Source organism: Dasypus novemcinctus, chromosome 6 (genome assembly GCF_030445035.2).
Source record: "Dasypus novemcinctus isolate mDasNov1 chromosome 6, mDasNov1.1.hap2, whole genome shotgun sequence".
NCBI classification, from domain to species: domain Eukaryota; kingdom Metazoa; phylum Chordata; class Mammalia; order Cingulata; family Dasypodidae; genus Dasypus; species Dasypus novemcinctus.
In genome coordinates, this window is record NC_080678.1 from 14393068 (window position 1) to 14418349 (window position 25282).

General features: G+C 38.9%; 1 protein-coding gene, 1 long non-coding RNA gene and 1 pseudogene across 2 annotated transcripts; 1 reads left to right on the plus strand and 2 right to left on the minus strand.

Moving 5' to 3' along the window:
• Positions 1-230: 230 nt before the first annotated feature.
• Positions 231-1195, minus strand: LOC101427571 (non-selective voltage-gated ion channel VDAC1-like; annotated as a pseudogene).
• Positions 1196-2451: 1256 nt separating this feature from the next.
• LOC105745011 (uncharacterized) lies at positions 2452-5485 on the minus strand. The gene is made up of 2 exons (XR_009186043.2): positions 4643-5485; positions 2452-4302 (listed from the first exon to the last, which is right to left on the minus strand). It is a non-coding gene; the product is annotated as an uncharacterized lncRNA (long non-coding RNA).
• Positions 5486-5601: 116 nt separating this feature from the next.
• LOC101427637 (ATPase PAAT) lies at positions 5602-21691 on the plus strand. The gene is made up of 6 exons (XM_058298187.2): positions 5602-5870; positions 6599-6802; positions 7611-7683; positions 12146-12352; positions 14866-15314; positions 20532-21691. Exons 1-6 carry the CDS (start codon positions 5638-5640, stop codon positions 20764-20766), a joined length of 1401 nt encoding a protein of 466 aa, XP_058154170.1. The 5' UTR covers positions 5602-5637; the 3' UTR covers positions 20767-21691.
• Positions 21692-25282: the final 3591 nt, after the last annotated feature.

Sequence of the window (25282 nt, forward strand, 5' to 3'; positions counted from 1 at the left end):
CACATTATCAGCTTCCACTTTCAGTCATTTCTAGATAAAAAAGAAACCTGACATCTCTAGAAGGACCACCAAGTTCCTCCAAAGTCTACATCTTACCCCTTTTTTAGAATTGAGTTTCTTCTGTACCTCTGAAAGGGTAACACTTTAAAAGTTGAGTCATCTTTAACCTGGAAGTCTAACACGACACTTAGCAATACTGCATCCCAGACATACATCAAAAGGTACGCTAAATCTTGAAGGTAGCTATGCTGCAAAATATTTTAAAATTACATGATTGTACAGTATTTATTTATGCTTGAAATTTCAGTCCTAGACCAAACTTGTGGCCACCAGCATTGACATTCTTGCCATCCAACAGAGCTGACAGTGCCAATTTAGTACCTGGCTGTAGGGTTTGAGTGTATCTGAAACCTATCAGGCTGGAGTTGTTCTCTTTAGCCGAGAAGCATGTATTTGGGTCATTCTGATACTCAGCTGCTATTCCAAAACAGGTGTTACTGTTTCCTGTTGTCCAGGTGAGACTGACAGTGATCTCCAACTTCTTATTCACCTTCTGGTAAATGAGCCACCAAACTCTGTTCCATCATTCACATTAGTGTGAAGCTAGAATTCATCAGTCTTGTAACCAACAGCGAAATTGCTGTGTGTCACTCCGGACTTTGCAATCTCAAAATTCATCGGGTAGCCAGGCAACCAGCCAGCACTCATAACCCAGGACCAGAGCACTCTGGATTGAAGGCCCAACAATGTCAAAATCTACATCGCACAGCCCAGGCTGATGTGCTCCTGCTTATACCCTGTCTTGATTTTAACATTTCCGCCCCCTCCATTATTAGGTGAGAAGGATGAATCAAAGGTCAGCTTCAGTCTATGTGTGAGCTGATCTTCCACAGTAATCCTGGTGCCTAGTGTGTTGTCAGTGTTCCATTTCTCTGTAAATGTCAGACCATATTCAGTCCATTTGTACTTGGTGTCCAGTCTGTCCGTCACTTTGGTGATCTCAGTGTCAGCTGAGCCTGAGCTTTTAAGTTGCAGTCCATTCTCAGATTGTTTTCAAATCAAGATTTATTAAGCCAAATCCATAGCTCGTGGTGAAGACATCCCTGGCAGATTTCCCAAGATCAACATATGTAGGAGGCACAGCCATCTTCTGCTTCTGTGCAATTACAGATGCACAGCTGTCTCCAAAACACCCACCTCATATGCTTTCAAAGTCAGGCCTCTATATTTTAGAGTATAAGCATGAAACAGGGTGTAGTCTGACCCAGGCAAGGTAACCAGCCCTGGACAGACATAAATCAAAAGGCTCCCTGGGCAGGTTCCACAGAGGCAGTGGCAGCGGGCTCAGTGGAGGTTACAATGGGGGGCTGCAGCATGGGGGAACAGAGCAAGCAGTTAAGACCGAGGTTGGGGTCAATTATTTTTTAATCAGGAATATATAACCCATATACACAAAAGCTCTATGGAGGGGTCAATAATTTAAGGGTATGAAGTGTCCACTGACGAAAAGTTTGAGAACCACTAAGACACATAGTTAGCCACAAGATGTGCTTTTGTGATTCTTACTATATATCCTATATTAATAAGTGATATTAAAATGCCCTATACTCTTAGAATTAACAGAGAGTCTTCCTGGACTAGGCCACTTGCTGTGGTTGTGTCTCCCTTGCAGATTCTACTACCTTAGTATGTTTTCTCAGAAAAGGTGAGTCTCTGGCCTAGCAGGGACGGTGAAGCCTTCCCCCAGCCACTTCTTTTTGGTAAGGCTCCCAAATGATTCCCTTTGCTGGTGGTGCCAGGCTCACCCGGTGTTCTCAATGGGGACCCTGTTCAATCCAGAAGAGAAATGAGCTTGCCAGGGTGAATTTCTGTTGCTAGGTCAAGGATCGAGGAAGTACTGGGTCTGTGCGGTCTTCTGTTTGTGAGAGGAGGCAAGACAGCCCACCTCTGAAGTGTTCTTCTAGTCCTGGGGTACCAAACCAGGACTCCTACTGATCACCACTCAGTTCTCTTTTCATTGGCTTTTGTGCCATTCCCAGGGTTTATACTTGGGGTTAGTGGGGAGAATAAAGGAAAAATGGGTCTATGCCATGTTATCAGGACTGGATGGTTAATTATAAATAGTTTAAAGTATAGTCAATAGCCGATGCCCGTAAAGTAACTTCACTTTGGGCCTTAGTTAACTTTTTTCTTTTTAATATGCAAGTTCAGGAGGTTTGGGTAAGTTGTGTTTTTCTAAGGTTCCACATATAAATTCTTTATAATACTGATAATCTTTAGTCAACTTAAAGATCGTATGTGACCAATAAAACTCAAATCATCTTCTTTGCCAGTTTGCTAGAACTGATTCTGAACACGATAAAATCTGCCATATTTAAAATAAATTTTGCATGAATCAAAAAAAAGTCCTATAAAATATGTAAGCTGAAAAATCACATTGTGATACTGATAGAAAGCTTTCAAATATACTTTATTTCAAGTAAAAAAATTACAGTAACAATTTTCTATTCACGATAAGAGTAATTCAGCATAATACAATTGAGTTCACCTCAACACTACCACAACCACCCTGGGTATGAAAAAATAAATATGATTGGATTTACTTATTTCTCCCTTTTCTGCTTCTCTTACATTGTGATAGTTCCCACCCAAACTCCACTCCTGTTCCTATGAATTCTAAACAACAGATGTATACTTATCATTTCTACCAGGCCAATTCCCAATCTCAGCAAGCTTACAGATGGTAGAGAACACAAATATGTGAATTAATTGATAAAGTCTGACAGTGCAAGAGAATTATAGTACCTAAAATGTTTAAGTATACCACAGAGGAATTAGTGATTAAAAGTATAGAACAAGAAAAAGAAGAAGAAAAAAAAAAAGTATAGCAGAGTAGAGGTCTGTGCTTGGTTTTGAACAATGAACAAGATTTTTCCTGCAACCTAAAGGAAAGGGCATTCCTAGGTATAGGAAAGGAAGCATTTACAAACATAGAAGAGACAGGGCAGCATAGAGGAAGACAAGCAGGAGTCAGAGGACAAAGGACCTTGTATGCCACACTCAGAATACTGGTCATGGTGATTCAGTGAGGAGCATCAATCACCAGAGGGATCAAAGGGAAGTGAAGGGGATGAAATGGAGGTGATAAGGATGAAGGCTAATGACCATTAAAAAACCTGAACTCTTCAGATGGAAGTACATGTTTAAAAACAGAAGAAATAGAGATGGAGAAAGACATGTGTCTTAGTTTGCCACATAGGTGCCAATGCAAAGTATCAGAAATGGGTTGGCTGTTATAAAGGGGAATTTATTTGGGTAAAAGCTTACAGTTCTGAGGCCATGAAATGTCCAAATCAAGGCACCATCAGAGATCCTCTCCCACCAAAGTTAGTTACTGTCAACCTGGCATTTTTCCACATGGTAAAGCAAGATGGCAGGTGCACTCTGCTGACATCACTGTCTTCTCCTCCAGAATCTACTGTTCCCTGTGAGTAACCAGGCATAGGGCTTCTCTCCAGGCCTCTTCTCTCACTCTCTTGGGGCTTCTCTACCTTTCCTGCAGCTGTAGGCAAATCTGGAGTTCTCTATCTCACATGGCTGGGTCAAAATGGCAGAGTTCCCTTTTCCTGTGTGTGTCCCTCTCTCTCTGTATCTCCATTTGTATCAGACCAAGCAAGAATGTGGAAACCCAAGATGACTCATACCTCACTGAGGTAGTCCAGTCAAGAGCTTTAAATCGATCTTATCAAGTCATCTAATCGAAGGACCCTCAAACCAAATTTAACACATTCAAAGGGTACCCCACTCACAGGAATAGATTAAGAACATAATCTTTTGGGGAGCCATAGAAGAACTTCAAACTGCCACAATAGGAAAGCTTTTCTTTAAGAAGAACAAAATTTGATTGAAATCATTTGATGTGTGGTAATGAAAAAATGTGTAGGCCACAGGAATCTCCAGTTCTCAGAATTATGGTCATACGGCCTTATTTAAGGACATCAAAATCCAGTTGAAAATAGTGATCTCATCACACATAAGTGCATACAAGTGTTTCTGAAGACAATCCTTTGGACTTTCCAAATAAAGATGGATAAAGTTATGACTACAATAGAAAAGACACATGGAACTGAAATACTACAGCACACAAATGAAAATGATCCTAGAATACTAAAGAAAAATTATTAAAATTAAAACCATTACTATTAAAAACCTTTTTTTAATTGTCCATATCAAATCCTTGGTAGTGTTTCTCTCTTTGAACTTGGTGACTCCATCTGTCATGACTTGTGCATCAGTAACTACCTAGAGAAAAATACAAATGCTCATACTTTCTCTTGCACCGGGACACATATAAAACAAATGCAAATGGATATTCTATCCTGCTTTGGGCAGGTTACGTATTCTTATAGATTAACTCATTTGTCAAATGGAACTTAAGACAAAAAGTAATTTTCAAGAAACCAGGGGCCCACAACAGTAAATTCTGAGTCAAATCTAGACTGTGGGAGAGCAAACACTATTTTCCAGAGGTAGTACCACCATAAATACAAGGGTGAAAACCAATGTTTTAAGAAAGCTGACATTTCAGTTTTCTTTAAAGCTAATTTCCAGTTTTCTTTCAAAATGTGGGGTTGACAGTTACCTTTCTATCCCGCGAGGAATCTAGAATGTTCCATCTCATTCCCACTTTCCCCCTTCCCACGTGTGAAGGTACTTTTCGTTCTACATCAATAGGAACTCCAGGCTCTGCTGCTGTTCACTCTTCCCAGCACCAGGAGAGCAGATAGTGCAGGGCAGACTTAACCTTCCGCCCACATCTTTCACAACTGTCCGAATTCTGTTGTGGAAAGCGTCCAACCCTGGCTGCCAGAGATCCTGAGACTGTGGAACCAGGTCACCCTTGTCTCCATTTAGCTATTAGGCCATCCCTGTTTCAGCTAAATTGGTGACATCGCAAACGTCCGGATCTCTGAAAGCTCCTTCGGACACCACCTGCCACGATTAAAATGCCCAGTCAGTGACGCCGATACATCCTCGTGGTAGAGGCAAACTCCAACATCCATCTGAAACCCCATGGGGGGATCAAAAGAAAGAAGGGATTTGTCTGTGAAGGTAAGTGTAGGGTAAAAATACTCCAAAACCACAGCCTGTGGTCCACTCTAGCCGTCCGAAGTGCAGCAGGGGCACTGCCCTGTGGACCGCAGCCAGGAAAAAGGCTCGTGCCGTCCACTTAACAAATAACGGCAGCTGGGGAGGAGGTCTTCCAGGTCGCGTGGAGGGCCGAGACCACGTATCACGACTGACTCCTCTCACTGGATGGACCGGAACCGTAAGCAACCGTCGTCCACAGGTCTGTCGTTTTCCCCAACGCCAACGGCAGCGACTACCGATCACCAGCCCTCGCGTATCTTGATGCGCTCGAGCACAGGTCTCCCCAGCAGGACTCGGCGCTGCCAGTGCGCAGGCTCTTCCTTTAAACCCGCCCCTCCCGCCGCTTTTGACGCCATTGCCAAAGTAGGAGGGCAGGCGCATGCGTGTTTAGCTAGCATTCCCAAGTCCACTCCCCATTAAAGACCCAGGTGGCGCATCTCGCGCCGAAGCAGAACAAGCGGAAGTTGCTCTGCTTCCTTTGTCCAAATGTGCACTGGAGGAAACTCATGTACTGGAAGAAAGGTTCCGGATCTGGCCTGGGGTGGAGGCGGCGAAATGGAGACGGGGATAGAGGACGGGAGACTGACTCGCCGCCCGATGTTGGCCTCTTCTTGGGATGCCCCATGCGGGGCCCTGGCCCACAGCCTCCTTCTCACCCGGGATGGCTTCAGCGCCACGGATTTCGACTGCGAGGAGCTGCTGGCGCCACCTGCTCCGGGGTGCGCCAGGCCGGCCGGGACTGGGAGACTGCGCTGTGTGATAGCCACGCTCCTGTGGGAGCCATTGAGGGGCAGCGGGACGGGAGGGGAAGAGGGTCTGGATCCGGGATCTGGAAACCGGGGAGCGCGCTAGCGACCTGGGTAACCGCGGGGCCCAGAGGTGGGAGTGAGGCCCGGGATCCGCGTGTGGGCGGGGCCGGGGTACTTAAAGGTTCGGGGCGGGTTCGGAGGGAAAGCACCCGGGAGGCTGGTGGGAAGGTGACCTGGATGCTCGGTTTGGCAGCTCATCGAGTCTCCTGTCAGAATCAGAATCCTTCACTCCCCCAACGAACCAACAAATAAAAACCTCTGTCGACCAAAACAAGCTTGAAGAAATAGTCCCAGCTATAGAGAATCGATTTCATTTTTAAACAGATACTTTTGTATTTTATTCATTTTTGCCTCCAACTGCTTTGCATGCATTAGGGTGCTCTGGGAAGTTATTAAAGGAAATGAAGTAGAATGCAAATGATCAAGGAAAAAGTAGAGGGGAAAGCCCTGATGTCTGAAGCATCCATTTCCTTGTGAATTCTGTATTGAGCCCTTGTTAGGTGCTTGGCAAGGTGGTTGGACCGCTAGGGCAAATGTAAGCAAACAAGAAGCAGATTTCAATAACTGGCCTAATCAGGGGTTATGAGCAGGGTTCCTAGAGCTGTGCTGTGTCATATTCTTAACAATTTTCTTTTCAGCCAGAATCTGGTGGTTTTGAAGAGAAGCCTTAAAAGCCAAGAGGAAAACCCCTGTTTCCTTTACCTGAGGTGTGACCCTAATGGTGGTGAAGAAGTCGTCTCTATTGGCATTTTAAGTTCAGCAAGAAATATGGAAGTATACTCAGGAGAGGAGTACTGTGGAACCAGTAGGGGAAGAAATATTTGCACTGTTCTGGATAACAGGTTTGTCACACATGCACAAGAGTTCTTCTGAATTAGTGTTTTCCTTTTCCTCAGCTTTTACAATATTTATTGATTGTCGGTGGTGTCAGAATTAGGGAAGAGAAGATAAAAACATACAAGCAGGCAAGGAACATTATACGTTTAAGGGATCTTAAAGACAGTCTATTTTTATAAATGTAAAAATTTATAGCTTAATAGAGGGAAGGTGATGTGGTAGAGGGGCATAGCTAGTTACTAAACTGTCTAGACCAGAGTGCAGTCCTTTTTCTGCTTCTTGGAACTCTCCATAGACTCACAATGGACTGTGTTCCAAACGTTACTTTGTTCTTCAGTTTGAAATTTTGAACATACTTTTTGGTATCAAGCCCGTGGTAAATATTGCATGAGTCCAAGACTATTACACCAATCCATTTAATCCATAATTCAGCATTTTATAGTTTGATCATTTCTCTGATTTCTTATGATGTTTCCTATCTCTCCTTAATATAACACAAATTATAAACTATTTTGTATATTGTGCACATTGAAAAGAATAGCTAAATAGCTACATTTTTTTATCTTTAGTATGTGCTGTGTGGTATGTGATGTTTTTGTAGATTACCTCATTTATTTCTCATGCAGGTAGTAAGTTTCAGAGGCAGGGTTTGCAGACAGGCCACTTCAGTAGGGAGCACTAACTCTTTGAGTCGTATCAGGGAAACTGAATCTCTGGATTTAAGGATTGGTCTAGAAATCTATTTTTTAAATTTTACTATTAAAAATATGATATAAATGTAAATATATAACTTTAATTCTATTTTATTTTTAGTGAACATGAGAAGATTGTTTTGTACAAAAAATATCTAAAATTGGAGTCCTCCACACTTGCTTGTAAAATAAAGGTAAGTTGGCATGAAATTTTAAATAATTTGACAACTACAAATGTTTTTCTATAATATGTACTTATTTTCTGTTGGTTTGGTAATGTGATTAGTACAACTAGGTCCTAAATACTTAATGAACATGGAAAAAAGACATTAACAACCCTTTTCATGGTTGAATCATCTTTAAAAAAATTTTTTTTAATTAGCTATGAAATTTAACATTATGTAATATGGTTAACACAGTTTCTGTATTTGGAAATCTTGGGAAACTAAGAAAAAGAAAAAAAAAATTCTATCTTTATGTGAAACTTAACGGTGCCAAGGAAACCATAAAAATCTTGGCCCCATTTTATCAGAAAAATAACAAAATTAGAGAAGTTAGCAGAGAAGAGCACTTAAAAGTTAAAAGGGGGAAGCGGACTTGGCCCAGTGGTTGGGGCCTCCGTCTACCACATGGGAGGTCAGTGGTTCAATCCCCAGGCCTCCTTGACCCGTGTGGAGCTGGCCCATGTGCAGTGCTGATGCGCACAAGGAGTGCCGTGCCACGCAGGAGTGTCCCCGCATAGGGGAGCCCCACATGTGAGGAGAGCCGCCCAGCGCAAAAGAAAGGTCAGTCTGCCCAGAAATGGCACTGCACACACGGACAGCTGACACAACAAGATGACGCAACAAAAAAAGAAACACAGATTCCCATGCCGCTGACAAGAGAAGCGGACAAAGAAGAACACGCAGCAAATAGACACAGAGAACAAACAACGGCCCGGTGGCGGGGGCGGGGCGGGTGGGAAGGGGAGAGAAATTAAAAAAAAAAAAGTTAAAGGAATTTCAACTGGTATCTTGAGTTTTGAGAAAAATCATTGAGGTGAACTTCAGTGGTATATGAGCCAGAGCTCCTAAGCCTTGAATATTAATCCTCTATTGCTGACTACCTGAGTAGCCATGGACAGATCTCTTCATCAATTTGGACCCACCCAATGGGTAAAACTAGTGGACTTAAAGAAAATAAATCTTTGGACTCTTACTATCTCTAAAATTCTGTCCTACTATTATTACTTTATAGATGATTATGAGACTTACTTTGTTTGTTTAGTTTTCATTTTAAATATGTTCAGTCTTACAGAACAGATACAAAAAAAAATCATACCCCATGCAGAGAGCGCCAATATAACTCTACCACTCTCAGATACCCAGATCCACCAATTTTAACATTTGCCACATTTGCTATATTATTCTGTCCATCTATATATATCTGTCAATCCATTTTCTGAACAAAGAGTATAGGTTGTATATAACATGCTCCTTAAACACTTAATACTGCCATATACATTTCCTAAGAACAAGGATATTCACTTATGTAACCACCTTAAATGTAATTAACAAGTTCAAGAAATTTAACAATGATACAAAGTTTATAGTCTATATTCCAATTTTTTCACATGTCCCAATAATTTCCTTTTGAAACATTTATCCTCCCTTGCCAAATCCCATCCAGTATCATGTATTATATTTAATTGTCATTGTCTCTTTGGTTGATCTTTTTTTTTTAATTGTGGGAATATATATATAATATAAACTTTCCCATCTCAACCACTCCCAAGCATGCCATTCAGTGGGACTGGTCACGTTCACAACATTGCAGTACCCTCAGCACTTTCCATTACTAAAACTTCCCACCTTCCCAAACAGAAAACCTACACTTATTATGCATTAGCTCTGCATTCCCCCTACCCCCACCCTTGGCACCCTGTGCTATAACTTCTGTCTCTAGGAGCTTCCATAATCTCCAATATTTTTAAGACCTGTACCAGTCTTTGCAGATTGACCCATGTGAGTGCTCTCCTTTAGGGCCTATCCATACAATGAGTTTAGAGACTAGTTCTAGGCCAAAGCATAGGAGCTGCCCTGACCTTTTCTGCATATATGTCCTGTCTTAGGCATGCACATGTGGCCCTAGGAATTTCCCTGCCTACATCATTCTGAGTGCCCCCTCTTCCCTAGGAAATAGTTTTCCTCATGGTCCTGGGCACTGCACTCTATGTCCCTCATCTAGCAATCTCTTATCCCTGGCAGCATGACTTGATTGCTGTATAGCAGTCAAGTTCTGGGATAGCAAGCCCTTCACACCACCAGCAGACAGATTGGACCCAACAGACATGCTCCCAATATGTCCATGAGGGTTATCCTGCTGCCTCCAGAACTGGACCTAGGGATAAGCCCTGGGAATGGGGCCAGACTCTGTGCTAAGCTGGTGAGGGGTGACGAAGAAACTATCCAGGGAGCCATATGATCTATTGTTTTTAAGTAGCCTTTTTCTTGATTCAGCACTCACTTTGTTACTGTAGTCCTTAACTGGTTTCTGGAGCTTTGAGAATGATGTTTCTGCCAGTTCTTGCTGGTTGTTCAAATGTTCAGTTGTTTTATGGGGAGATGGATCCCTGAAGCATCTCACTCTGCCATCCTGATTGGTGCGGGCTCCTCTTCCCTCTTCTTTTTTTTTGGCGGTACCAGGGATTTAACCCAGGACCTGTGCATGGAAAGCAGGTACTCAACCACTGAGCTACTTCTGCTCCCCCTCTTGTCCTTTGTAATAGCAAAAGTTATTTCAAAGGACTGTGCCAATAGCTCTGGTTACAAGGATATAATGGAGCCTTAACTGTCTGACTGGCAAACGACTTTAGAGTGGGATAAAGCCTCAGACTTGCTGCCACATTTTCTGCAACTCTTATTTGAAAAAAACATATCCAAAGCAGCTTTGCGCACACAACTGATCTGGCTGATCCCCAGTCCGTTTTGAAAATTGGAAATCCAAAATTAGACGTAAGCAAGGTATGCTTTCTCCCCAAAGTCTGTAATATTCTGGTATAGGCTACTGGGAGTTCTTGGGCTTCATTATCTTGTTTGTATCCATGCTTTACATCACATGACAACATCCTCACCTTTCTCCCAAATCATTAATTTGTAAGCCACTAAGCTTTGAGCTGGGTAGTTGTTTTAGTTTCCTAGTTGCTAAAACACTTACTATGCAATGGGATGCCTTAAACAACAGGAATTTATTGGGTCACAGTTTTGAAACCAGGAAAAGTCCAAAATCCAGGCATCAGCAAGGTAATGCTTCCTCCCCATAGACTGTGGCATGCTGTGACTGGTTGACAAGGATACTTGGTCCTTGGCTTTTCTGTCACATGGCAGTGCACGCAGTGCTGTCTTCTCCTTTCTCCTTTGGGTTCTGTTGACTTCTAACTTCTGGCTGTTCCCTGTGGCTTCTCCCGCTCTCTAACTGAATTTCATTCCTGACACTTAACTCTTAAACTAAGAGAAAATATGTGATTTTCACAGCAAGTAGGTAACAAACTTACAGAACATATTATTCCAAGACATTGTTTTATGTAGCATATACTAATAGCTTAGAAAGTAGTTTAAGTAGATTGGTTCATTTTGCATATATATAGAAGTACCCCCTGTATTCCAGACAACTGTACTAAGCATTTATAAAATAAAGTAGCCCTCCTGTTTATATTCCAGTGGGGATAGACCCATAATAATCATACTCAATGAGGGTCATTTCATTTAAGGAAATATAGGCCTTATCTGGGCCAATAGTATATGAAGTTTAGAATAATAATAGTAACCAATGCATATTTTTTAGCACTTATTGGTAGGACTGAAATTTTAATATATAATCCTCACAACAACCATGCAAAATCATTGTTATTATCCTCCTTCATTTTACTTCTAACTGAGGTTTCAATATTTGACAAAGTTCACACAGGCTGTAAGTAGCAGAGTCATCATTTGAACCTAGACCTTTCTGACTCCGAAGGCTCTTCCCTTACCAAAGCTACTCTAGTGTCCATATCACCCATGAATTGCCTTTTGGTTCAGAGACATGGATAGAATGAAGCAACGTAAAACATTGAAAAGGTGATTAATAAAGAAACAAAAAGAGCTAGGTTCCAGGCTAGACTTTTACTACTTGAAAATCAACCCTGACTTCTTCCTTTTATATCTGTAAAACAGTGAGTTATATTAAGTCTTCTTGGGATTTCTTTATAATGCTAATTCTAAAAGACTGGCTTAAATTTAGCATTTCAGAAAGTACTTTGAATGGGCTCCCAGACAGCCTTATTTTGTTTTATTTTGCATTTAAGTTGCAGCATATTAACATTCTCAAATTGGTCTAGTTTACTTTTAGTTCCTTACATGCAGTAAGTAAAACTTTATTTTGCCCCCTTTTATATTTCCCATGTAATTTTTTAGTTTAAGAAGGACATTGTTTTATTTAAATTGCTCTTCTGAGTCTCAAAATAATCTGGAAGTTCTGACAATTGCTATTTTAGGTAAAAGCTTCAAAATGTGAAAGTACATTTAAAGTTTTTTTGTTTTCCTGAATACTTTACTCTTGCTTAGTTAATACAAAGAACTGACCTTATATGGTGATTATTGCTTAATATTATTTTCTGGAACTTTTGTTTTATAATAGATGCTCTCCTTTGGTGAAAAGCCATGTGTCTTCATCAGTAAAATTGTGGTACACATGAAATTGGCTTCAGCAAATTCTTCAGCAGGGTCTCCTGTGCTAGGATCCAGGATAGACCTAGATAGGGTTCAAACCATGATGGAATCCATGGGCTCAAAGTTATCACCTGGAGCTCAGCAACTGATGAATATGGTTAGGTTTCAGCAGCGGGTAAGTAGAAATGGATATCTTTACCAGATATTATTATAAAATTTCGTAAGAGATGGCTTTTAATAAGGACGTGTAGTGACTTAAAATTTTTTCCTTTGACTTTGTATTCTTAATTTAACTGTTATCTTATTAGTTTGTAAAAATAACATTTTACAGACCTACTCAGAAAATATTTTGACTCCAGATCTTCACAATTTTCCCTGAATTTATCCACACATTCATTTAGCCAGTATTTATTAAGCTCCTTGTCAATGGACAAAGCACTGATTTAAGCACTTTTGAGAGTGCAAAGAGCCTCATTTAGTGTATAGCCTCTGTTTAGGCTCATAGAGGATCATAAAGCTAGGGCATGTAAGTGGAGAATGATGGTGAGGAAGATTAGGAAAGGCTTACAGAAGGAAAAAGAATTTTATCTCGGCCTTTTAAGAAAAATTTGGAAAGTAAACTTGCAGGGAGGCAATTACAGATGAAGAGGATAACATGGATAAAGTCTTCAATGCTAGAAGGAATAACTAGGAAATAGAAGTTCAATTTCCTTGGAACAAAGAAATAAGAGGGTACGTTCAAGGGTAGATTGGGACTAGATCATGGAGTACTTTGAATGATCTTTTAAAAGTTTGTAGATGTTTTTGAGTTTATGTTTTTAGAAATTTTAATGCACTGAAAAGTATAAAGTGAATCAGAAGGAAAAATAAATCAGAAGATAGAGAGACTGCAAGGAGGAGACCGGCTACACCCTTAATTCCCTGTTCCACATGAGAGTTAATGAGGGTCTGGATTTGAAAATGGTAACATGATTGTGATATGAGAAAACAGTAAAGCCATTAGGACTTGGCAACCTACTGAACATTGGTGTGAGGGAGAAAACAAGAGTCAAACTTGATATGGAGATTTGAGGTAGGTGATTCTAATAATGTAATGGAAAGAAGGAAGAAGGATGTTTAGGAGAAAAGAAGAGATGTTTACTTGGGAGCATATTGAGCTTTAGATGTGAATAAAATATAACCTAAAATGATCTTGCAAGTATTTAGAAACACAGGATTGAGGGAAGTTAAATGAACCTTCAGGTTTGACTGGAGGGGAGTTTTGAGAGGTGTCCTTGTTATAGATGACAGGGAAAGTAGTTAATGGAGAGAGAAAAGGCAGGAAGACATTTCTTTGGGGAGCACCTACATTGAAGGACACAGAGAGAGAAAAGTGGAACCCGAAGAGTAGAAGACAGCAGTGTGACAGAGGAGCCAGAGAAAAGGATTCGATGACAGGTGACCTGACTTTTAAGTTCTGGTCCTGACATTATTGGTTGTATGGTTTTTGGCAAGTTGATTCATCCTTTTAAGGATAAATTGCCTCATGTATAAAATCTGAACAATAATACAGCTATGATCATGAGATTAATGTGGAAGTTTAAGAGAAATAATACAAATAAAGATCTCCTTGTAACTTTTTAAATGTTTACAAATATTATATTAGTGTTATTGAAGCAAAGGGCTGAATTAGGAGAATCAGGAGATTTGAGGATTTTGGAAACCATGGGAAGGAGAGTTTAAATTAAGACATAGGACTCTTCTTCACCACCATTATCTCACCTCTGTTACCTCTGTTACCTGCACCACTAAAATCCATTTTCCAGAGTACAACCAGAATGACTTCAAATGTTAATTCAGCCCTTGTACTTCTCCTTGGTAAAGCCCCTTGACCATTTCCCACCACACTTAGAATTAATCCAGATTCCTTACCCTGGCATTTAAGATCTGGACCCTACTTATCTCTTCAAATTCATCTCTTACCACATTTTGGGGGGGCATCTTGCACAAGACATCTTATATGTGTATTCCTTAAATATCCAAATTAGCTTCTACTTCAGCACTATAGCACTCTTAACTGTTCTCTTTGGGCAGAACCCCTTTTTCCACATCCTGGCATGACTTTTTAAAAAATTGTTATTCAGATCTTAAATGTTACATCATCAATGAGACCCTTCCCAACCACTAAATTTAAGTAGCTTTTCCCTCCAAAGAGTTTCATCAGGGCCATTTTGATACTTTTGTTGTTTATATATTGGTGTTTTGTTTTTTGGTTTTTTCCTCTCTCTCTAAAATATAAACTTTGCAAGCAGAGATCTAGTATCTTTTGTTTCTGGCATCATGTAGGTGAAGAAAATGATCAATTGTTGTGACTTAAATTAGAGAACTTAATTTTATAACCATATGTTAGATTTTTTGTAGAGAAAATATTAAAATATGCTAATGAAATTTTACTAAAGATACTTGTAGGTAAAAGTTCTGATTTTCCAGTTAGGTGGTCTGGGTTCACTTCCCAGTTCTGCCACTTACTAGCTATATTACCTTGGCCAGATAAACTTACTTCTGGGATAATAATAGTAGTAACATATTTCATAAGCATATGGTAATGATTAAATGAGAGAATGCACTATGCCTGACTCAGTAATTACTCAAAATGTTAGCTATCATTATTAATAGTAATAGTGACATTTACTTATTTACCTTATTTAGAATTCTATTCCCTTTGGCGAGCAGCTTGAGTCGGTTTTGGGAAGAACTGGATACAAGCATATGCTTGGACTACAATCATCTGCTTCAGGAGCTTTAGATAAGTCATCTTGCACACCTCTGTTCAAATCTGGGTTGATATCTGGAAAAATGACTGAAGACTTAAAAGTTTACATTGATAAAAATACGCAGCCACCTGATGGAGGAAATATTACCAACCTTGATGAACATAAAATCATGCCACAAAACCATGCTCTTCTTGAAAATGACCTTAAAAATTCAGGATCCTCTTTCTTACCAAAGAAAGGAAATTGCAACTCAAATATACCTAAATCTGAGTTGCTTCCTTTCCTTCAGAATTTATGTAGTCAAGTTAACCATCTCCATGTGGGACATAACACCGAGTGGCAAGAAAACATAATCAAGCCCGGTGAAGGCATTGTTGGTGTTGCGTAAGTGTTTTAAAACAAATGTTTAGATTTGATAGGTGGGAGAATCAGCTAAAAGGAAACAGATTTGTCTTAATAATTACTGCCTGAAAATCTGCTACCAGAAATCATTTTAGGGGCTTTTGCATCTTACCATTTACAAACTTGTATGAAATAAATATTTTTCAGTGTAGAATGCATTCCTTTGAAAGGAAGCAAGTGCCCATAACTGAAGGTGTTCAACACTTCTCAGGCATTTTATTGAAGTGGTACAGATATTAGTAGGTGAAATAGAAAGTTATGTGCACAAACGTAAAATAGTCTTGGGAGCTATTATTTGTACGCTTTTTTGCTGGGTTGTGTTAAAGCCATTGTAATAATAACAGATTTTCTTTGTAGATCACAATTGGAATTTTGGAACCATTGAAAAATATATTAAGATCATACTTGTGGTATAGAGGCTCTTATTCCCTAATCTCATATTCCCAGTTTTTTGGCACTTGAGGTTTCATTGAGAGGTAGCTAAATGTTTAATATAGTCCCCATTCTTTCCATAGATATAGTTTATTGAAATAGCACACTATACTGGAAATTCAGGACTCCAGGCATAGTCCTGGCTGTTAAATCTTAGCATAGATTTTTTTCCCCTTTAAAATGAAGTATTTGGATTACTTGAGTTTATTTTTTAAGGTCTCCAATTAGCATTGAAATTTTAGGAGTGTAATAAGTTAATGGAAAGCATGGTTCTTATCTGTTTAGGATATAGAGAGATTACATTAGTTGTCAAGTGTTGATAGTCTATATTGATAATAAGTTGGTCTACACGGTGGAAAAAAATTTACACTAAACAGGGATTTAAAAAGTACTTGGAATACTTCAGTTATAGACATGAATGAGTAGCCACATTCCTCCCAGGTCGTAACACAATGGATGAACATATGAAGACTGAAAGCTGGAAAGAAGACAACAGACTCGTTAGGGATTTGTGGGGACAAAGAACAACTGTGGTGAGCTGGTTGGTTGGTTGGTTGGTTTGTCTCTCTGTATCCTGGATGAGGTGCCAGAGAAGTCTGCAACCCAGGACCATGAACTGGCACAGGCAATAAAAGCTCTAAGAAAAGCCTGTTCCTGATAGGCAAGGAACCAAGAAAAGGAAGGTCTAACAACAGAAAATATTTTCAACAATACCCACCCTTTTCAATCCAAACACCTATGGAAGTACTGAGGTACTCCCAACCCCATGGAAAGAGGAAGTGGCACTCTGGTTTCCCTCTGTGGTGATGTCAGCAAGCCACATCAGGAGCTGATCTTTCATCCTGCTCTGAGAAGAAAGAACCAAGCAACATTCTGATTATTTTGCTGGAGTTGTTTCTGCAGGGCCAAGCAAGATGTTGGGGTCAAGTACAGGCCTGAACTTTTGTCCCAGTCCTTGCAAAATCAGGTGGTGCTACAATTTCCTGATCAGGATGGTGATGGGAGAGAAGAAAGAATGTTGGGTTGTAAAAGTAATTGAATAAATAATATCTGAAGTTTTCCCAAATTGTTAAAAAGCATAAATTTACAAGTTTAAGAAACTGAGCAAACTCCAAACAAGATAACCCAAAGAAATCCACACCAGGACACATCATAATCTTCTGATGAGAAAAGATGACAGAGAGAAATAGATACGGAAGATCACACAGTGAATGGACACAGCAAAAACAGCAGGGAGGGGGAGGAGGATAGAAAGGGAAAAAAAGTAAAATGTAGACAGGTGTAAATATAACAGACCATCCTTCTTCTCATGAGTTTCTTAAATCATATTTGATAATTGAAGCAAAAATCATAACACCATATGATATAGTGCTCAATGTATATAGAGAAAATATCTTAGTTATATTTTAGAAGTGAAAAGGCTAAAGTGACTTATGAGGATGTAAGATTTCTACATTTTTATCAAAGTAAAATACCAATACCAGTATGCTTCAATAAGTTGCATGTATTTTCTAATACCTAGAAACTATGCTAAGAGATATATATAAACTAATATATTCAAAACTGCTATAAATACTTCAAAACAAAATTCTAAAAAATGTTCAAGTAATCCACAGGAAGGCAAGAAAAAAGAAATTACAAACTTTAGCCTAACAAATCAATAATTACTTTAAATGTAAGTGTTTAAATACATCAATTAAAAGAGATTGACAGAGGATTTAAAGAAAAAACCACAACCCAATTAAATGCAGTTGTCAAGATGTTTAGTACAAATGTAATGACATACATCAGTTGAATGCAAAAAGATGTTAAAAGTTATGCCGTGCAAAATTTTTAAAAAGCAGGAGTGCCTATATTAATATCAGGTAAAGTAGTTTTCAGAACAAAGAAATTTACTAGGAGAAAGAGGGATATTGCATAATGAAAAATGACCACAAATGAAGACATAGTGATCCTAATGTATATATACCAAACAACACAGCTTCTAAATACATGATAAAAAATCTGATAGGTCTGAAAGGAGAAATAGACAAATCCACAATTATAATTGTCATTTGTCACTGTCAGCTATTGATAAAACTAGTAGACCAGCAAAGGTAGAGAAAAACTTTGGATCTTATCCAAAAATAGGATCTAGTTGACATTTTTAGAGCACTCCATCAAAGAACAGCAGAATATACATTGTTTTCAAACACCAGTGGAGGAGTCACTGATATAGACTCTATCTTTGGCCATAAAGCAAACCTCAACAAATTTAGAGAATAGAGATCCTATGCAGGATGTTCTCCAGCCATAAAGGAATCAAACTAGAAATCAATACCAGAAAGCTGCAAGAAAATTTCCAAACACTTGGAAATTAAACAGCACATATCTAAATAATCCATGGGTCAAAAGAAAGTCCAAAAGGCAATGGAAACAAACATAAAATTGAATGGAAAGTAAAATGATAACATCAAAATTTATGAGATACAACTAAAGCAGTGCTGAAAGGCAAAATTTTTCACATCATAAGCATACAATAGAAGTTAGGAAAGGTCTCAAATCAGTAATTAATTTATTACCTCAGGAAACTAGAAAAAAAACAGCAAAATAAACCCAGTGCTAGCATAAGGAAGAAAGTGATAGAGCAGAAATCAATGAAATTGAAAACAGGAAACAGTAGAGAAAATCAGTGAAACAAAAGTTGGTTGTGGGGAGCAGATGTGGCTCAAGCAGTTGGGCATCCACCTTCCACATGGGATATCTCTGGTTTGATTCCCAATGCCTCCTAAAAGAAGACACACAGACAACGAGCAGACAAAGAACAGACAGACAAGGGTGCCATCTTCAGCAGGGGGGAGTTGGCAGAGGGGGGGAATCAATAACATTGATAAACTATTAGCAAGACTGACAAAGGTAAAAAGAGAGAAGATTCAAATTACCAATATCAAGAATATAACATATCATTACAAATCCTGTGACCATTAAAGAAACTCATAAACTTAGAGGAAATGTACCTATTCTTAGAAAAACTACAACAACAATACCAGATGAAATAGATTATCAGAATAATTCCTTAACCGTTGAAGAACTTGAATTTGAAATTTCCTGAGAAAGAAATGTCAATAGTTTCACTGGAGATTTCTACCAAGCAGTTAAAGAAGAGGTAACAAATTTTGCTTAATCTCTTCCAAAATACAGAATTTCTTTTACAAGGCTAAATTTATCTCATATCAAAACCTGATAGAGACAGTACAAAAAATGAAAACCGTAAACTAATATTGCTCATGAATTAGATACAAGAATTCTCAACAAAATACTAACAAATCAAGTCCAACAATATTAAAAGGAATTATACCCATGACCAAGTGGAATTTATTCTAGATATGTAAGGCTGGCTCAGTTTTCAAAAATTAATGTAATCTACCATATAAGAAGCTCTAGAATAAAATTCATACAATCATATAAATTGACACAGAGTATGTGACAAAATCTAACACCTATCTACAATTTTAAAACAACTTCAGAAAACTAGGGGTTGAGGGGACTTTCTCAACCTCATAAAAGGCATTTATGAGAAATCTGCAGCTGATCTCATACTTTATGGTGAAAGCCAGTGCTTTTCTTCTAAATGAGAAACATGGTAAGGATATCCAATCTCACTACTTCTATTAAACATAGTACCAGAAGTTCTAGCCACTGCAGTAAGGCAAGAAAAAGAGTTAAAATGCATACCAATTGGAAAGAAAGAAAGACAGCCCTCCTTACTTGTAGGGGATCTACATAGAAAATCTCAACAAATGTACTCATTCCCCCAAAATGCTTAGAACTAATAGGTGAATTCACCTAGGTCACAGGATGCAAGATCAATAAGCAAAAATCAATTATATACAAACAATGACATGTAAAATCTGAAATTAAAAATACCCTTAAAATAATGACATACATAGTATGAATATAACAACATGCAGGATCCATATACTAAAAATGCTAACATGCTGAAGAAAGAAAGGAATAAATAAATAAACGAACAGACATAACTATGTTCATGGATTGGAAGACTCAAAGATGCCAGTTCTTTCCATATTGATATATAGGCTTCACACAATTCCAGTCAAAATTTCACCAAATATTTGACAGAGGACTCTTACCTAGAATATGTAAGGAATTCTCAAAACTCAACAGGAAAAAAAACAATGCAATACAATTAGAAGATGTGCAAGGCATGAAGCTATATTTCTCTGAAGAAGATTCGGTGAATAGCAGATAAGGACATGTAATGAAATTCAGCATCATTAGGCATTAGGAAACTACATTATAAGATTATGAGGTATCACACCTATGAAAAGAGCCAAAATAAAAATCAGTGAAGATATCAAATGCTGATGAGTATGTGGAAAAACATCTCTCATCTATTGCTAGTAGATATAAAATGTACAGCCACTCTGGAAAAGAGTTTAGCAGATTCCTTAAAAATTAAATATTATTCACCCATCAGTCATACTTCTGAGCATGTACCCAGAAACATGAAAACTTATGTTCATACAAAAATATTTGTATACTTAATAAATGTTTATACAATTAAAGAAATAAGAATGTGTAGGACATTCAGGATTCTGATTGCCTGGTGAGTATGTATATTAGAACCTGAAAATACATTGTAAGGAGACAGAAGACAGTCATAGAAACAGGAGAAAGAGGATCAGCATTGTATGTTGGCTGCTTAGTTTCATTGTTTTTTATAATGTAAGGAGTAGTATTTTTATTTGCTTGTTTATGTATTTATAGAGTGGAAGAGTTACCTGTTTACTCCTACTTGGAAAAAATCCTTTCTAAAAATATGGAACTAATGGAGAAGAAACTCACAGACTACATTGATCAGCGAATATATAAACTCCAGGAGCACATAGATAATAAGATTGCTTTGTTAATGAATTTACTACAAAATCCCAACTCTCCACCCACTGGGATGCCTCTAAGGCATTGTGACTCTGGAGAAAAACTTTCAAATGGAGAAAGATAAGTGGGTGATATATAAAACATACTTAAGATATTTATTACTTATTTATTACAAAGCCAAAACCTGAAAAAGTTTACAGAAAGCAAGTATTTGATATCCTTTGGGGATTATCATCTTATTACCATAAAGAGACCTCTGTGTTCATTTTTCCTGCACCTGTCATAAATCCAGTCTTATACACTAAAAATTAACATGAAAAAGTCATAAATTATTCTTGCAAGCAGTATTTTTCACTCTCAAAACTTTTGTGTTGAGTATCTGTTTGTTTTTTAGTATTTCTCATGCAATTCATTATTTTGTTTTGTATATGTTTATGACTTATGTACTTTGCAGTTTATACCAGGATTTTATTTTGTAGTTTTATGGGTATGAAAAAGCATGCTTAGAGTATTTGATTGATAGCTTTGCTTTTGGTAATTGATTGTTCTTGGAAAATGGTATACTTAAGATTTGGAACCTTTAATTTCAGATCAACTACATTTTATATTGCTATCTCAGATAAATGATTAAATGTGATGTTTGGCACACATAAAATTAGTTCACATTGAGGCTGTTAATATTTGTTCTTCTACCTTATAGCGCTAGATAAGGAAGTGAAATCAGAACTGGCCTATTCCTTGTTAGGATTATTACTTTGGATTTAATGCTTGATGTTTAATGGGATTAAATAATACTGTTGTTTTCTCTCAATAAACACGGCAGTATAGGTAAGTCTCTATGTGCTGGAATAGGTTCATCTTTCCAAGTCCTTTTGTAGTGTGTTTAAAGTACAAAATTCTGAGGCTCTTTACTTTAACGGATTAAGGCATATGAATTAAGGAGATTGCAGTTCACTCTGGCAGACTTAATTTTCAGAAATCGTAACTATTGTATGTTTTAAAGGGTATTATATTTGCAATAAAAATAAATGCATCTACTGTGGAAACTACTTGTCTCAAGTAAATTAGATATTCATTTTCACCTAATATTTGTTTAAAATGTTTTGTATTTTTGAAAAGGAATGTTTTACACTCTTAATATTTTGGTAAATTTATTTCTTTAAAATGAGAGCTAACTTACATATAATGCTTGTTCATTTCCATTGTTTTACTTTGCTAAAGACTGCCAAAATATACCAGAAATGGGTTGATTTTTACAACAGGGATTTACTAATTTATTAAGCCTACAGTTCTGAGGCGATGAAAGTGTCCAAATCAAGGTGTCATCAGAACATGCTTTCTCCCCCAGCTGCAGCCATGTGCGATCAGGCACACAGTGGCACCATCTCATCTCTCCCTTCTCCTCAGGGGCTTGATGCTTTCAGCTTCTGATGAAAGTGGCTTCCTCCCAGCTTCTGTGTTCAGTTGGTTTCAGCCTTTGGGCATTTCTCACTGAGTTCCCCTGAGTCTCTGCAGCTTTTTTCTGTTATCTGTTGCTTTTTATTCCTCCATTTATAAAGGACTCCAATAAGAGGATTAAAACCTGCCCTGGGTCTCACAATCTAAGACAAAGCCCTTATCTGAAGTAATTTAATCAAATAATCAAAAAGTCCCACCTACAGTAGATTTACATGCACAGGAATGGATTAGCTCTAAGGACATGATCTTTTTGGGGTCCACCCAGCTTCAAACTGTCACATCAGTCATTGTATAAAACTGTTGTATCAGGAAGCAGATTTGGCTCAATGGGTAGAGCATCTGCCTACCACATGGGAGGTCCAAGGTTCAAACCCAGGGCCTCCTGACCCATGTGGTGAACCTGGCCCACACACAGTACAGATGCGCACAAGGAGTGCTATGCCATACAGGGGTGTCCCCCTCATAGGGGAACCCCATGCACAAGGAGTGCACCCTGTAAGAAGAGCAGCCCAGCATGAAAAAAGTGCAACCTGCCCAGGAGTGGGGCCACACACACGGAGAGCTGACGCAGCAAGATGACAAAACAAAAAGACAGAGATTCCTGGTGCCACTGACAAGAATGCAAGTGGACCCAGAAGAACACACAGCGAATGGACACAGAGCAGACACCTGGGGAGGGGGGTGGGGAGGAGAGAAGAGAAATAAATATTAAAAAAAAACAAAACTGTTGTATCTATAAAATACACTGTTCAGTGACACGAGGACCTTTATATCACTTTTATTAGGCCCTTTCTAATTTTTCATAGCATAGGCAGTCATGAGGCAGCATGTACTTCTGTTTCACTTAAGGCCGAACTCTTAATCCTGCGGCATTGGATAGTCATGGTCTGTTCTTTGATTTCTAAAATGCCAAAATACAATCATAACTAGTACACATAAACTATATTTTATAAAAATGACTAAAATTTAATAATATTCCATGATTGTAATATGAGAAATAATCCAGATGAAAATTTCTCATCTTGTTCTTTAATTTTTCTTTTATATATGCTTTCTATATATATTAGATATTCATGGGTATTGATTTTGGTTTTCTAATATCTATTTGTAAAATTGCTATATATAATTGCTTTATTAAAATTAGTACTTTTCAGAAAAAGATTTCCTGCATTTGCTCAAACAAGAGAAAAATTACAAAATCTCTATGACGTCTTTTTGCTTGTAATTTTTCTCCATTTGTATGTGCTACACACAATAAGCCAACTCTGGATGTTGGGCAATTGGGAGTCGTAATTGCACGTCCAGAGATGTCAAGGTAAACACTGCCATATGAAATAACTGGAGCGTATGTAATTTCTGTGCTGTGCATCTATCTTAACATGTCTTCTCTCTGAGTGTTAGTCCATCTCCCTCTTTTCCATGGGTGGCATATTGAGGTTTTGATCCTTCTTTCATCAGTGGGATTTCTCTCAGTTTGGTGCAGGACAAAATACAAGTCTGCATGCTGCTGCCAGATGACTCACCTGAAAGTGTTCTTAGCTTTGATAAGACCTAACCCAGCTTTAGAGACTACCATTCCAGGCCTTCCCCCTTTAGCTGCAGCCTCACTTTCCAATCGCATCAGCCGCTGCCACGGGACCTGCTGGCCCAGCCTGTCCTTTCCGACCCCTGCATCTCCTCGGGCTGTTGGATCCAGCAGCAGTGAATCTTTCTCTGCTGACTCTAGTCCTTTCCATCCAAGACACTCCTGCTCAAAGTTCAGCTCAGAGGCAGCCTTCCCGAAGCCTTCCTTGGTCCCTCCTCTCCCCAGCTGGAGCCAGAAGCACCTGACATAGGAAAAATGCTGAAACAATACCGAGGGCTCTTTTCAGAGAGATGAAAAGTGGCTTCGATTGGCCAGGATACATGTCAGATAGGGGCTAGGGATAAGTCTTGAAAAGCTGGCCTGGGCCAGCCGGGGAAACTTGGACTGCTCTACTCTGCAGATTTGCTGGCACCAAGGAATCAGTGGAGAACCTTCTCGGGTTTAAGCAGGAGAGGGACACGAGCAGGTGAATATCTTGGCAAGAAAACCAGAGTGACACTTTCCTCATGAATGCACTCAGGCATTCTTCTTTGCCGGTAATGGGATTTAGGTGCTGTGAATGTGGAGCCATGTAAGTGAAGCCTCTGGCTGCCTGACAGTCTCAGGTTTCAGATGTGAGCTCAGCAGTTCTCAAGAGGTGCTCCCCAGAAGCCCTGAATCAGAATCTCTGTGATGGGTCCCAGGAATCTGGAATTTAGCAAGCTCTACAGGTGGTACTTATACACCCTCAAGTTAGCGAACCATTACTCTATAAATAGAGAAATCTCTGAAGAAATAGCCTCAGAATCAAGATTTGTAAAACCCAGCTCAGTGACTGTAACTTTCTAAGCTTATATGAGTTGCTCCTGAAGGCTTATGTTTGCATGAGAACATGGGCTCCAGAAGAAAAGGAACAGAAGAGAAAGGCAACTTTTTAAATGTCTGAGGAGTATGAATTCTTGAAATGTTAGTATATTGGATGGTGACTCAAACTGGGATGTACTTACTGTGAGTGCAGACTTTCCCTAGGAGAGGCTGATTATTGGTGTTTCCATCAAAGAGCTTAATATTTTTGCTTTTGCAACTTCCATTGAGTTCAAGCCAGTGATACAGAAAACAGAGTGGCTGGAGACACTAGGAAAGGGAGTTTCTCAGAGTGGAGTCAGTTGCTCCATCACACTTTACAAAGCAGTGACACATGCATCCTCACTGCAGTCTCTCAAAGGCTAACAGCCACCTACATTGCCACCACCACTGTCAACCCACATGGCATGCATTATCTCTCCACTCCATCTTTAAGGCCACTGCTAACAGGGAGACCTGCTGTTTCATTTGCTTTTTTGCAATGTAAGAAAGAAATCTCCTGGAAGAAAATAAGGCTCACCCAATTGTGGAGAAGAAAAGAATTTATTCTCAATCTTGCAAGAGGGAACGCACAGCAAGAAAATGTGGCTGGCACCCTGAACAAAGAAAAATGACACAATTTATACCCCTAAGCCTAGCATGCAAGCCCTTCTTCTGTTTCTCCATAGATTGGATACTTCAGAAGTTACAACGTATCCGAGAAGAGCTAACTTTCCTTTACCTAGCTTTCCCGCACAAAAGTTTGTGATTAACC

What these genes read in the sequence shown, in the direction of transcription:
- LOC101427637 (XM_058298187.2), top strand. Translation starts at nt 5,638, where the DNA reads ATGTGCACTGGAGGAAACTCATGTACTGGAAGAAAGGTTCCGGATCTG. An exon ending in CTGGCGCCACCTGCTCCGGG is followed by an intron (nt 5,871 to 6,598) that starts GTGCGCCAGGCC and finishes TTTTCTTTTCAG; the next exon opens with CCAGAATCTGGTGGTTTTGA. An exon ending in TGGTTAGGTTTCAGCAGCGG is followed by an intron (nt 12,353 to 14,865) that starts GTAAGTAGAAAT and finishes TACCTTATTTAG; the next exon opens with AATTCTATTCCCTTTGGCGA.